The sequence below is a fragment of the Bombina bombina genome, chromosome 1, assembly GCF_027579735.1.
Source record: "Bombina bombina isolate aBomBom1 chromosome 1, aBomBom1.pri, whole genome shotgun sequence".
Lineage (NCBI taxonomy): Eukaryota > Metazoa > Chordata > Amphibia > Anura > Bombinatoridae > Bombina > Bombina bombina.
In genome coordinates, this window is record NC_069499.1 from 752,171,945 (window position 1) to 752,185,841 (window position 13,897).

The window sequence follows — 13,897 nt, forward strand, 5'->3', positions numbered from 1 at the left end:
ATTTGTTGACAAAAAGTAATTTTTTACAACAACCCGCTACAAATTAGCTGACTAACACAAAAGGCTCCTTTAAACGTGAGAGATGCCAAGCCTGCAATAATATGCTACAGACAAAAGTATTTGTTCATCCAACACACAACAGAAATACCCAATTCTATATTTCTTAAATTGTAGACCATGGATGGTTGTGTATGTGGCAATGTGCAGCTGTCCCCTACTCTATGTGGGAAAAACGATAAGAGAACTCCGCACAATAATTTTGGAACATATGGGTGATATAAAATGGGACCACTCAGTGCCAGAACATATGAATAATGTACATAGAGATGACAAATACAATATCAAGTTTTTTGTTATAGATCAGATTTGTGGTAATCAAAGAAGGGGTGACCTGGGTAAAATCTTACTACAGTGGGAGTGCAGATTGAGATATGAGATCTAAAGTAAAAGTCCAAAGGGTCGGAATGAATATATATCCTTTGCATGTTTCCTATAAATAAATATATTCAAAATAATAAATCTGTCCCTAATAATTCATCAGCTTACACAGATAAATCTAGAGCTTACATTAATGTGAATCTACTGTAAATACACACTGAGTCAATATATCCTTATGTGCGTGACATCCAAAGGGTTAATGTCGAATTAAATCAGTACATATTACAATGAGTAAGGCAAAATAAAGCAATGACTGATGTGTAATTAATTTTGTAGTTAACTACATTCTAAAATAAATGTACACCTACCATGAGAATAAACTGCTATATTAGAGGCATGAAGCTGTCTGTGAATAAAATGAAGGCATGCTAGAGAAGTAGTAGAACTACAAAACCGCCCACATCCGAGCACTTCCCACACTTTGTAGTGTGGGCTTGGAAAATATCGGCTCACATTAGATTATATACTGTACATAGTTTCATAAACTGTTAGAAACATTTAAGCATAGCGTGTATGCCTGATGTATTAAGTCAGGTTATCAATAAAGTATGAATTTTATTTCTTTCTTAAAAATACACTCCACACATACTATATTGTTGTATATTACTATGCTCAATTCTGCATAGTGGAGTTTAACCCTTTCCGGTCCTATTCATTATTAATAAGTGCAGCAGGTCTTATTTATTTTATTACCATCAGCCTTAAGGATACAGATGGGAAAGTGCAGTTATTTTAATTTGGGAAAGTATATATATATATATATATATATATATATATATATATATATATAGTATATATCCACAGACTGACAGCAGATTGACAAATAGGCTCAGCCGATCAGCATATCCAGATCCCTTGCACACAATACTAAAGGGGTTAAGCCTATCCATCTGTAAAGTTTGTGCTGCCATGCTCCTCTCTCCCATTCAGGGACAGCGGGGAATCTCTGATGGCTGTTGGCCAGTGCCGTCTATGTCTGGGTCGTTTCGCTTCCTGCAGTGGTCCCCATGCCTGCGGGCGTCCGTCTAGTACCAGTGATCAGTGCACAGCACCACATCTAACCTAGCTGTGTACCAATCTGATAATGTCACTGGGAACTTCGGCACCTTTCCGGTCCTATGTCAGAATATTTTCGAAATTGGACCACAAGCGGTAAAACCCTTTGTGGGATATATTCCGACATAGGACCGGAAAGAGTTAATATCGCTGAATTTTGCTAATACCATGATACAGGTAAGTGAGAACAGAAACAAAAGAGCAGGTAAGCACAAGGAAAACTCGTTAATAACAGCCCAGATTGATGAGCTGAGTGGGTTTCTATAGAAACTCCCACAGCTGTGGCCACTTAGGTGGGAGTTCCTGTAATTAGGTGTTGTCCTTTTACTTTAGCGCAGCGTGCAGCTGTACGTGCATAGAGGGAGCACCAGCCGCTGCAAGAGACAGGCTTCATTATTCCACCTGAAGGAACAGCAAAGTAGGAGCCCATCATGGGATAGGAGTTTAGGTAGGTACCTGATAATCTGCTTCCTCAACTTCACTCTTCCTTTTATTATCTGCCTCCTGTGCAACATCCACACTGCTGTCAAGCTAAACTCCATGTAGCTGACTAATGTCTTACGTGTCTGCATTTTTATAGTCTGCTACAATACTCAGTTTGTGAAATATGTTTCATTGTGTCATTAGCCCATTCAATATAATTCTGTATCAACATGTTTACCACTAATTCTTATAACTTCCAAAAACGTAATTGCACTTATGAATGAACATTTCATAGTTCAAAAGTGTGCTTCGATATGTATTTTGTAGTAATACAAATAGGTGAATGTAATCTCTTAAACAATTTAAAACTAATAAATACATACAACAGCAGCAAGATATAGAGATAGGGACATTTCATTTTTTTTTGTTGTTGTTTAAAACAGACTTAAGAATATTTTTTTGTGCTTTATACTGAAGTTCCAGTCTTACCTATGGGAGACTAATGCCTGATAATATAATCCGGGGAGCCTAAGACATTGAGCTGAATTTGAGTTCAGAAGTGAAATCAGTTAGCATATTTGTTTGAAAGTGAAATTATAATAACAAGAAATCCAATGTCCCTTGACCCCTAAGTCCTCAAAAGCTGGTGGCCCAATGACATTTGACCACCTTTTTATCAACCTCAATTGTTTACCCCAAACAACCAGCCAGCACATTCCTTTCAATATGAAGCAGTTCCCATGGAATTCAGTTTCCCTTTTTCTTTTTTAAATCTTTGCCTCTACCAAGTGTTAGGGTGTATAGATCAGCAAACCGAACACAATTTAATAAAGCTAGGCCACAGATTACCCAAGTGAACTATTGTTGAAGCTCTACAGAATAACCAAGGAACTGCATAGACTGGAATAGTTAGAGAAACCAGACATCTGGGCCGATTTACCAATGTCTGGCGGACATTATACGCTTTAGCGTATCATGTCCGCCAGACATTACTGAATATCGACAACATACGCTGGTGAACTGCTTGTGCAATGTCGCCCCCTGCAGATTCGCGGCCAAAACGCTAGCAAGGAGTGTTAATCAACCCGATCGTATAGGATTGGGCGGATTGATGTCCGACACCTCAGAGGCAGCGGACCAGTTAAGGAGCAGCGCTCTTAAGACTGCTGCTTCATAACTGCTGTTTCCAGCGAGCCTGAAGGCTTGCACGGAAACAGGAGCATCAGGGGGCCATTCGGCCCTTGATAAATCAGCCCCATTGGATCTACATCGGTATCTCACTATGCCTCTCATTCATTCATTCAATAGTTCATTAGCTACTTTCATTCTCTGCATATTAACCCACAGCAAGAAGTAATCATAAAAAATGGATCCATGGTATTAAAGGCATGTGATGTATATTTGTTGTATGAACCTGCTTACTCTATTTCTTTATATTTCTTGTTAGTTTTAGCCACAGCCCGGCCTGATCGCGCCATTACACTCAATGCAGCTCACTCCTGCTCTGTCTGATAGCGGGAGCGAGCTGCATTGAGTGTAATGGCGCGTTCGGGCCGGGCTGTGACTAGACAGCTGCCCAGATGCGCTCAGGGGGAAAACCAGACCAGCTCAGAAGAGCAAGAGCGGCGGTCTGAAAAACCCTCTTTTTTTAATCAAATTTCACCAGCAATATTATGTTGCATAAAGTTTGGTAAGATAATGTTATATAATTTGCACTATGTGCAGAATTATATAACATTATTTTCTAGGTTTACTGCCCCTTTAAGCTACTAAATTTAAAAAAAAAAAAAAAGAAAAAGTTTGATTTAGCAAGGACATTTAAAATAATATAAGAATGGCACAAGTAGTTTTTTAAGACTTGATACACAGTTTCATCTAATATGCATATAACCCACATTTTTTCTTTCATGATTCAGATAGAGTGTGCAATTTTAAGCAACTTTCTAAATTACTCCTTTTATCAAATGTTCTTCATTCTCTTGCTATACTTATTTTAAAAAGCAGGAATGTAAAGCTTAGGAGCCAGCCTGTTATTGGCTCAGAACCTGGGTTAAGCTTGCTTATTGGTGGCTAAATGTAGCCACCAATAAGCAAGCCCTATCCAGGATGGTGAACCGAAAATGAGTCGGCTCCTAAGCTTTACATTGCTGCTTTTTAAAGGGACACTCAAGTCAATATAACCTTTTATGATTCAGAAAGAGCAAGCAGTTTTAGAACACTTTCCAATTTACTTCCATCATCAAATTTTGCAGTCTTTTCATATACACACTTTCTGGGGAACAAGATCCTACTAAGAATGTACACAAGCTTACAGGGTATACGTATACTAAACTGTTATTGGCTGATTTCTGTCACATGATAGAAGAGGATGGTAAATGTCAGAAATAAAATCTACTGCTTATTTGAAATTCAGAGTAGGTGTTATATCATTATCTTTTTATTATGTACTTATAAATTATGTAATGCTACTGCATTGAGTGGTTCTTTAAATAAAGATAGCAAGATAATGAAGACAAATTGATAATAGGAGTAAATTAGAAAGTTGCTTAAAATGGTATACTCTATCTTAAATCACGAAAAAAAAACCATAATTTATGCTTACCTGATAAATTTATTACTCTTGTGGTGTATCCAGTCCACGGATCATCCATTACTTGTGGGATATTCTCCTTCCCAACAGGAAGTTGCAAGAGGACACCCACAGCAGTGCTGCTATATAGCTCCTCCCCTAACTGCCATATCCAGTCATTACACCGAAGACAAGCAAGAGAAAGGAGAAACTATAGGGTGCAGTGGTGACTGTAGTTTAAAGTTAAAAAATACCTGCCTTAAAGTGACAGGGCGGGCCGTGGACTGGATACACCACAAGAGAAATAAATTTATCAGGTAAGCATAAATTATGTTTTCTCTTGTAAGGTGTATCCAGTCCACGGATCATCCATTACTTGTGGGATACCAATACCAAAGCTAAAGTACACGGATGAAGGGAGGGACAAGGCAGGTACTTAAACGGAAGGTACCACTGCCTGTAAAACCTTTCTCCCAAAAATAGACCAAGTCGCCGCCTTGCAAATCTGTTCAACAGAAGCCTCATTTTTAAAGGCCCATGTGGAAGCCACAGCTCTAGTAGAATGAGCTGTAATCCTTTCAGGAGGCTGCTGGCCAGCAGTCTCATAAGCTAAGCGGATTATGCTTCTTAGCCAAAATGAAAGAGAGGTTGCCGAAGCCTTTTGGCCTCTCCTCTGTCCAGAGTAGACCACAAACAAAGCAGATGTTTGACGAAAATCTATAGTAGCTTGTAAGTAATACTTTAAAGCATGAACCACGTCAAGATTGTGTAATAGACGTTCCTTCTTTGAAGAAGGATTAGGACACAATGATGGAACAACAATCTCCTGATTGATATTCTTATTAGATACCACCTTAGGTAAAAACCCAGGTTTGGTACGCAGAACTACCTTATCTGCATGGAAGATCAGATAAGGAGAATCACATTGTAAGGCAGATAACTTGGAAACTTTACGAGCCGAGGAAATAGCTACCAAAAAAATAACTTTCCAAGATAAAAGTTTGATATCTATGGAATGAAGAGGTTCAAACGGAACCCCTTGAAGAACTTTAAGAACCAAATTTAAACTCCATGGCGGAGCAACAGGTTTAAACACAGGCTTGATTCTAACTAAAGCCTGACAAAATGCCTGGACGTCTGGAACATCCGCCAGACGCTTGTGCAAAAGAATAGACAGAGCAGAAATCTGTCCCTTTAAGGAACTAGCTGACAATCCTTTTTCCAATCCTTCTTGGAGAAAAGATAATATCCTGGGAATCCTGACTTTACTCCATAAGTAACCCTTGGATTCACACCAATAAAGATATCTATGCCACATCTTATGATAGATTTTCCTGGTGACAGGCTTTCGTGCCTGAATTAAGGTATCAATGACTGACTCGGAGAAGCCACGCTTTGATAAAATCAAGTGTTCAATCTCCAGGCAGTCAGTCTCAGAGAAATTAGATTTGGATGGTTGAAAGGACCCTGAAGTAGAAGGTCCATGGTGGAAAGGATGACATGTCCCCAGATCTGCATACCAAGTCCTGCGTGGCCACGCAGGCGCTATCAAGATCACCAATGCTCTCTCCTGCTTGATTTTTGGCAATCAGACGAGGGAGCAGAGGAAACGGTGGAAACACATAAGCCAGGTTGAAGGACCAAGGTGCTGCTAGAGCATCTATCAGCGTCGCCTTGGGATCCCTGGACCTGGATCCGTAACAAGGAAGTTTGGCGTTCTGGCGAGACGCCATGAGATCCAGTTCTGGTTTGCCCCAACGATGAATCAATTGTAGAAACACCTCCGGATGGAGTTCCTACTCCCCCGGATGAAAAGTCTGATGACTTAGAAAATCCGCCTCCCAGTTCTCTACACCTGGGATATAGGTAGGTGACAGGTGGCAAGAGTGAATCTCTGCCCAGCTAATTATCTTTGAGACTTCTAACATCGCTAGGGAACTCCTTGTTCCCCCTTGATGGTTGATGTAAGCCTCATTGTCGCTAGCTGATGAACCTCATTGTCGCTAGCTGAGGCCAAGCCTGAAGAGCATTGAATATCGCTCTCAGTTCCAGAATGTTTATTGGAAGGAGTGTCTCCTCCTGAGTCCACGATCCCTGAGTCTTCAGGGAGTTCCAGACTGCCCCCCAGCCTAGAAGGCTGGCATCTGTCATTACAATTGTCCAATCTGGCCTGCGAAAGGTCATACGTTTGGACAAGGGACCCGAGATAGCCACCAGAGAAGAGAATCCCTGGTCTCTTGATCCAGATTTAGTAGAGGGGACAAATTTGTGTAATCCCCATTCCACTGACTGAGCATGCAGAGTTGCAGCGGTCTGAGATGTAGGCGTGCAAACGGCACTATGTCCATTGCCGCTACCATTAAGCCGATTACTTCCATACACTGAGCCATTGAGGGGCGAGAAGTGGAATAAAGAACACAGCAGGAATTTAGAAGTTTTGATAACCTGGACTCTGTCAGGTAAATCCTCATTTCTACAGAATCTATCAGAGTTCCTAGAAAGGAGACTCTTGTGAGAGGGCATAGAGAACTCTTTTCTTCGTTCACCTTCCACCCATGCGACCTCAGAAATGCCAGAAGTATGTCCGTATGAGACTTGGCAATTTGGAAATTTGACGCCTGTATCAGGATGTCGTATAAATAAGGGGCCACTGCTATGCCCCACGGTCTTAGGACCGCCAGAAGTGACCCCAGAACCTTCATAGCTACAAACTGGTAATGCCTGTCTAGGAAGGCAAACCTGAGAAACCGATGATGATCTTTGTGTATCGGAATGTGAAGATAAGCATCCTTTAAATCCACTGTAGTCATATATTGACCCTCCTGGATCATAGGTAGGATGGTACGAATAGTCTCCATCTTGAATGATGGAACTCTGAGGAATTTGTTTAAGATCTTGAGATCTAAAATTGGTCTGAAGGTTCCCTCTTTTTTGGGAACCACAAACAGATTTGAGTAAAATCCCTGTCCCTGTTCCTCCTTTGGAACTGGATGAATCACTCCCATAACTAGGAGGTCTTGAACACAGTGTAAGAATGTCTCTCTCTTTATCTGGTTTGCAGATAATTGTGAAAGGTGAAATCTCAGTTTTGGAGGGGAAGCTTTGAAGTCCAGAAGATATCCCTGGGATACAATTTCCAAAGCCCAGGGATCCTGGACATCTCTTGCCCAAGCCTGGGCAAAAAGAGAGCAAGTCTGCCCCCTACTAGATCCGTTACCGGATAGGGGGCCCGATCCTTCATGCTGTCTTAGAGGCAGCAGCAGGCTTTTTGGCCTGCTTACCTTTGTTCCAGGTCTGGTTAGGTTTCCAGACTTGGACTGAGCAAAAGTTCCCTCTTGTTTTGCATTAGAGGAAGTTGATGCCGCACTCGCCTTGAAGTGTCGAAAGGCACGAAAATTAGTCTGTTTGGCCCTTGATTTGGACCTATCCTGAGGAAGGGCATGACCTTTTCCTCCAGTGATATCAGAAATGATCTCTTTCAAACCAGGCCTGAATAGGGTTTGCCCCTTGAAGGGAATGTTAAGCAGCTTAGACTTTGAAGTAACGTCAGCTGACCATGATTTAAGCCATAGCGCCCTGCGTGCCTGAATAGCAATCCAGAATTCTTAGCCGTTAGTTTAGTCAAATGAACAATGGCATCAGAAACAAAAGAATTGGCTAGCTTAAGTGCTCTAAGCTTGTCAAGTATGTCATCCAATGGGGTCTCTACCTGTAAAGCCTCTTCCAGAGACTCAAACCAGAATGCCGCAGCAGCAGTGATTGGGGCAATGCATGCAAGGGGCTGTAGAATAAAACCTTGTTGAATAAACATTTTCTTAAGGTAACCCTCTAACTTTTTATCCATTGGATCTGAGAAAGCACAACTGTCCTCGACAGAGATAGTAGTACGCTTAGCTAGGGTAGAAACTGCTCCCTCCACCTTAGGGACTGTCTGCCATAAGTCCCGTGTGGTGGCATCTATTGGAAACATTTTCTTAAAAATAGGAGGGGGAGAGAACGGCACACCTGGTCTATCCCATTCCTTAGTAATAATTTCTGTAAACCTTTTAGGTATTGGGAAAACATCAGTGCACACCGGCACTGCATAGTATTTGTCCAATCTACATAATTTCTCTGGCACTGCAATTGTATCACAGTCATTCAGAGCAGCTAAAACCTCCCTGAGTAATACGCGGAGGTGTTCAAGCTTAAATTTAAATGTAGACATATCAGAATCAGGTTGAATCCTCTTCCCTGAGTCAGAAACATCACCCACAGAAAGAAGCTCTCCTTCCTCAGCTTCTGCATATTGTGAGGGAGTATCAGACATAGCTCTTAAAGCGTCAGTATGCTCTGTATTTCTTCTAACTCCAGAGCTGTCTCGCTTTCCTCTAAACCCAGGTAGTCTGGATAATACCGCTGACAGTGTATTATCCATGACCGCCGCCATGTCTTGTAAAGTAAACGCTATGGGCGCACTAGATGTACTTGGCGCCATTAGAGCGTGAGTCCCTTGAGAGGGAGTCAAAGGGTCTGACACGTGGGACGAGTTAGTCGGCATAACTTCCCCCTCGTCAGATTCCTCTGGTGATAAATTTTTTAAAGACAGAATATGATATTTATTACTTAAAGTGAAATCAGTACATTTGGTACACATTCTAAGAGGGGGTTCCACCATGGCTTCTAAACATAATGAACAAGGAGTTTCCTCTATGTCAGACATGTTTAAACAGACTAGCAATGAGACCAGCAAGCTTGGAAAACACTTTAAATCAAGTTAACAAGCAAAAAATAAAAACGGTACTGTGCCTTTAAGAGAAACAAATTTTGTCAGAATTTGAAAAACAGTGAAAAAAGGCAGTAAATCAAACGAAATTTTTACAGTGTGTATAATAAGCTAACACAGCATTGCACCCACTTGCAAATGGATGATTAACCCCTTAGTTAAAAAAAAACGGATCAAAAAAACGAAATAGACGTTTTTTAACAGTCACAACAAACTGCCACAGCTCTGCTGTGGCCCTATCTTCCCAAACAAACAACTTTGGAAGGCCTAAGCGCCCTTTAGAGAGGTCCTATAGCATTCAGGGGACTCCTGGAGGAGGCTGGATGTCTCAGTCTGTAAAAGTTACTGTGCAATAAAGCGCTAAATTAGGCCCCTCCCACTCATGTTAAAACAGTGGAAAGCCTCAGGAAACTGTTTCTAGGCAAATTTAAGCCAGCCATGTGGAAAAAAACTAGGTCCCAATAAAGTTTTATCACCAAAGTATATATAAAAACGCTTAAACATTTCCAGCAAACGTTTTATATTGCAAGTCTATAAGAGTATTACCTCTGAAAGTAAGCATGATACCAGTCGCTATTAAATCACTGTATTCAGGCTTACCTTACATAAATCTGGTATCCGCAGCATTTTCTAGCATTTACATCTCTAGAAAAAAAAATTAACTGCACATACCTCATAGCAGGATAACCTGCACGCCATTCCCCAGCTGAAGTTACCTCTCTCTTCAGTTATGTGTGAGAACAGCAATGGATCTTAGTTACAACCTGCTAAGATCATATAATTCACAGGCAGATTCTTCTTCTATTTTCTGCCTGGGACAAAATAGTACAACTCCGGTACCATTTAAAAATAACAAACATTTGATTGAAGAAAAAAACAACTACGTTTCGCCACTTCTCTCTTACTACCTCCATGCTTGTTGAGAGTTGCAAGAGAATGACTAGATATGGCAGTTAGGGGAGGAGCTATATAGCAGCTCTGCTGTGGGTGTCCTCTTGCAACTTCCTGTTGGGAAGGAGAATATACCACAAGTAATGGATGATCCGTGGACTGGATACACCTTACAAGAGAAATTGGGTTTAGTATCCCTTTAAAAATGTTTACATGAGATTTAACATTGAATAACTACTTGAGGACTCAGTCATATCTTTTAATCAATGACTGAACAAACTACTAATGTCAATTTAGGGTGTTAATAAAAAAAAAATAAAGCTATATGTAAGCTGTATTTATGAAGTTCAAAATGAGCCTTGACAGAAATAGATTTTTTTTTTTTAAATCTCTTGATAGCTTGTTTACTAAGCAGTACAAGATCCCATCCTTCAATAGATAAACCACACAGCATTACAAAGACAAACTAAAATAATAATGATTACTAATTTGAAGTAATTACACTGAACCAATGCTGGATCTATTTTCGGGTTAAAGGACCAGTCAACACAGTAGATTTGCATAATCAACACATGCAAGATAACAAGACAATGCAATAGCACTTATTCTGAACTTCAAATGAATAGAAAATTTTGTTTCTGACAATTTTAAAAGTTGTGTCTATTTCCACTCCCCTTGTACCATGTGACAGCCATCAGCCAATCACAAATGCATACAAGTACCATGTGACAGCCATCATCCAATCACAAATTCATATTCTGTGAATTCTTGCTCAGTAGGATCTGGTGACTCAAAAAAGTTTAAATATAAAAGACTGTGCATTTTTTTTAATGTAAGTAAATTGGAAAGCTGTTTAAAATTGCATGCTCTATCTGAATCATGAAAAATTAATTTTGACTTGAGTGTCCATTTAAGTAGAGAGCTACCTGAAGTATCAGAGGGCAGCCTGATTTGTCCGGTGATTCAAATCTACTTAGCATTATTTTACATTCTTTGTGCAGAAAATCAGAGAAAACACCTGGGAGGGACATACCATTGATGGCATTACACTGAACCTATATGCTCTGTTCCAAAGAAATATAAACACAGCATTTTGTCTGAACAAATCCATAAGCACTCATCAGGCCTAAAATATCTCAGTGAAATAACCTGAAAAATACAAATGGAATCATTTTTGGTCATTAAAATGTTACTGAACAAAAGGCCCAGGCCTTACCGAGACAAGTGATAAAGAGGCATAACCTGAGAACAAGCACATTCACTATACAGTCCAATAAGGTAAAACATATTGCTGGGCCATAGGTTTCTCTGTTTTGCTAATGACTGTTCAGTTATATGGGATCTGACCAATACAATACAGATAGTTTATTATGTAAGACAAATGTAAGGGAAAAGAGAGTGCACAATGGCCTCTATTTAACAAAGTCTGGCGGACCTGATCCGACAGTGCGGATCAGGTTCGCCAGACCTCACTGAATACGGAGAGCAATACGCTCTCCGTATTCAGCATTGCACCAGCAGCTCACAAGAGCTACTGGTGCAACGCCGCCCCCTGCAGACTCGGCCGCCAGCAGGGAGGTGTCAATCAACCCGATCGTACTCGATCGGGTTGATTTCTGGCGATGTCTGTCCGCCTCTTGGAGCAGGTGGACAGGGTTATGGAGCTTGATAGATAGGGACCCAATGAGTATAATGCCATAACATATTACTAAACATATTAACTGGGAGGAATAAGTCAGTGACTAAATACAGGACAGTTGAACCATCACATAATTGTTTTTTAATACCCAAAACAGCTGAAAAAGTCTTCATATTTTACCTCTGAAAATGTATATTGCTGTTCTCACAAATACCAATCTACCACCCCACTGAATTATAAATATACATACTATACTTGGTTAAGTATAATGCTTTTGCAAGCTTCATAACAGTTCACTAAACACTTACCTTCAAGAAATGTATTTAGACTGTCTGAATATGATGACCACGTACTTATCTCAGAAGCATTAAATGAGTAATGAAAAATACTATTATGTGGTCGAATTGTTACACCTGTAAAAAAAAAAAAGAAAGAAATATCCCATTCACAAAATTAAATATAGTGTGAAAACACCCTGTAAATTAAGAATGCCATAAAACGCTATGGGTAGAAAAGGCATATTAGAGAGATGCAAAAGAGAACATAAACCATAAGGAATAAACAATTTATAAACTAAAAAAAGTAAAATAAATATTGATTTAGCCCTTTAGAAAGGTTTTATTTAGGTTGTATCATGATACAGTTCAGTTGTGAAAAATATACATAGTTTAGTTGAGGGTGGAGCCTAAGATGCTTTTGCATAACCTCACCAGCTGTACTTTCCCAGTTACCGAATATTTTTTTTAAAGAAATTTGCCAACCCTAACTACCACAGAAAATGAGTTCCAAGCAATCAAATAATTGTGATACTTAAAGGGACAGTAAACACCTTGTAGTTGCCAGACATTTATGTTGTTTTGCTGTACAATAACATATCAGCCAAGTCTTAATGTTTTTAAAATACATTGACATCCTTTTTACCGCAATTATTTATCAATAGCCAAACTCCACCATTTGCCTTATTTGGAGAAGCCAATCTGGGCTTTATATCAGTTGCAGTAAGACTAGTCACTGGCATAACGTTAGTATAAAGTGAATTGTTTTGCATTTGTTATCAGATAAAACTAATAAGGGACATACATGTAGCAGAGTTAGTCTTGAGAAGTCAGCAGGGTGCATTTCAAGTTCTGAGAATTACAAATGTCTAAATTTTCAGCGCTAAATTACATAACAATAATGTAAAATAATGCCTATACACTGATGGTGAGCACTCTGTGCTGCATAATAATGCCAAACATTTGTACACTAAAAATGAACACACTGTACTGTATAGTTATGCCAAGTATAGGAAGTTGAGCTTAATAATGATTATGGCCATCTATGCACTTTAATGTATAGGTATGCATGTAGAGTAGACAGATAATAGACATGTGGTGCGGCACAATCATGACTTTAGATCAGTGGTCTCAAAGTACCGGCCCTGGGGCCATATGCGGCCCTCAAGACAGTTTAATCTGGCCCTCCTTTGTTTATTAGGTAAATTATTAATTTGGCCCGTCATTTTTTTTAGGGTTCTAGGTGTAACAAGTTGATGTTCTATATATGCCCTCACAAGATAAATAAAAGCATGCATTGCCCAGTGTAGACTCCCACTATCCAATGCTTGGATATATGTCACTTTTTATTCAGTTCCAGAATGATCACTTCATTTGGCACTCACAAGTTAAACATACACTGTGTATGTCTATTATGGAGTGGACTATAGCTCCTACCATGTACTACTACTTGGGTAACTTCCAGTTTCCCATTCTACCCCCACATATATCACTAATATAAAGCCCACATTAGGCAGCAAAAAAACAAATAAATATGCACATTAAAAAAAATGATGTCAAGCACCAATCTGCCCCCCCTCCATTGAAGTGGCGCCCTTATACTGCCTATATTGTAGCACCTGCCCTGGGTGTTTACTGTCCCTTTAAGCTTCTTTTCACTGCAGCAATCTCAAGCCCTCTCTGTATTTCTGTGTTGTCCTATTTATTTGGATGACATGGATGGGATTTTTAGATTCCCTGTACTCTGGCCAATAAACAGCAGGCCAAAATTCCTTCCTGTTTCCCAAATTGGAACACTCATTTTACACTCTTGTTCAAAACAGGGTTTATATTATATCTCC

The 13,897-nt window shown here is 39.8% G+C and overlaps 1 protein-coding gene across 1 annotated transcript in view; it reads right to left on the reverse strand.

Annotated features, from left to right (window-relative positions):
• Positions 1 to 13,897, reverse strand: part of LOC128645944 (protein ATP1B4-like) — a 218,859-nt gene that overhangs the window by 100,469 nt on the left and 104,493 nt on the right. Inside the window, exon 5 of the mRNA XM_053699290.1 lies at positions 12,090 to 12,194. Coding sequence (XP_053555265.1) covers positions 12,090 to 12,194 — 105 coding nt within the window. The remainder of the gene's footprint in view (positions 1 to 12,089; positions 12,195 to 13,897) is intronic.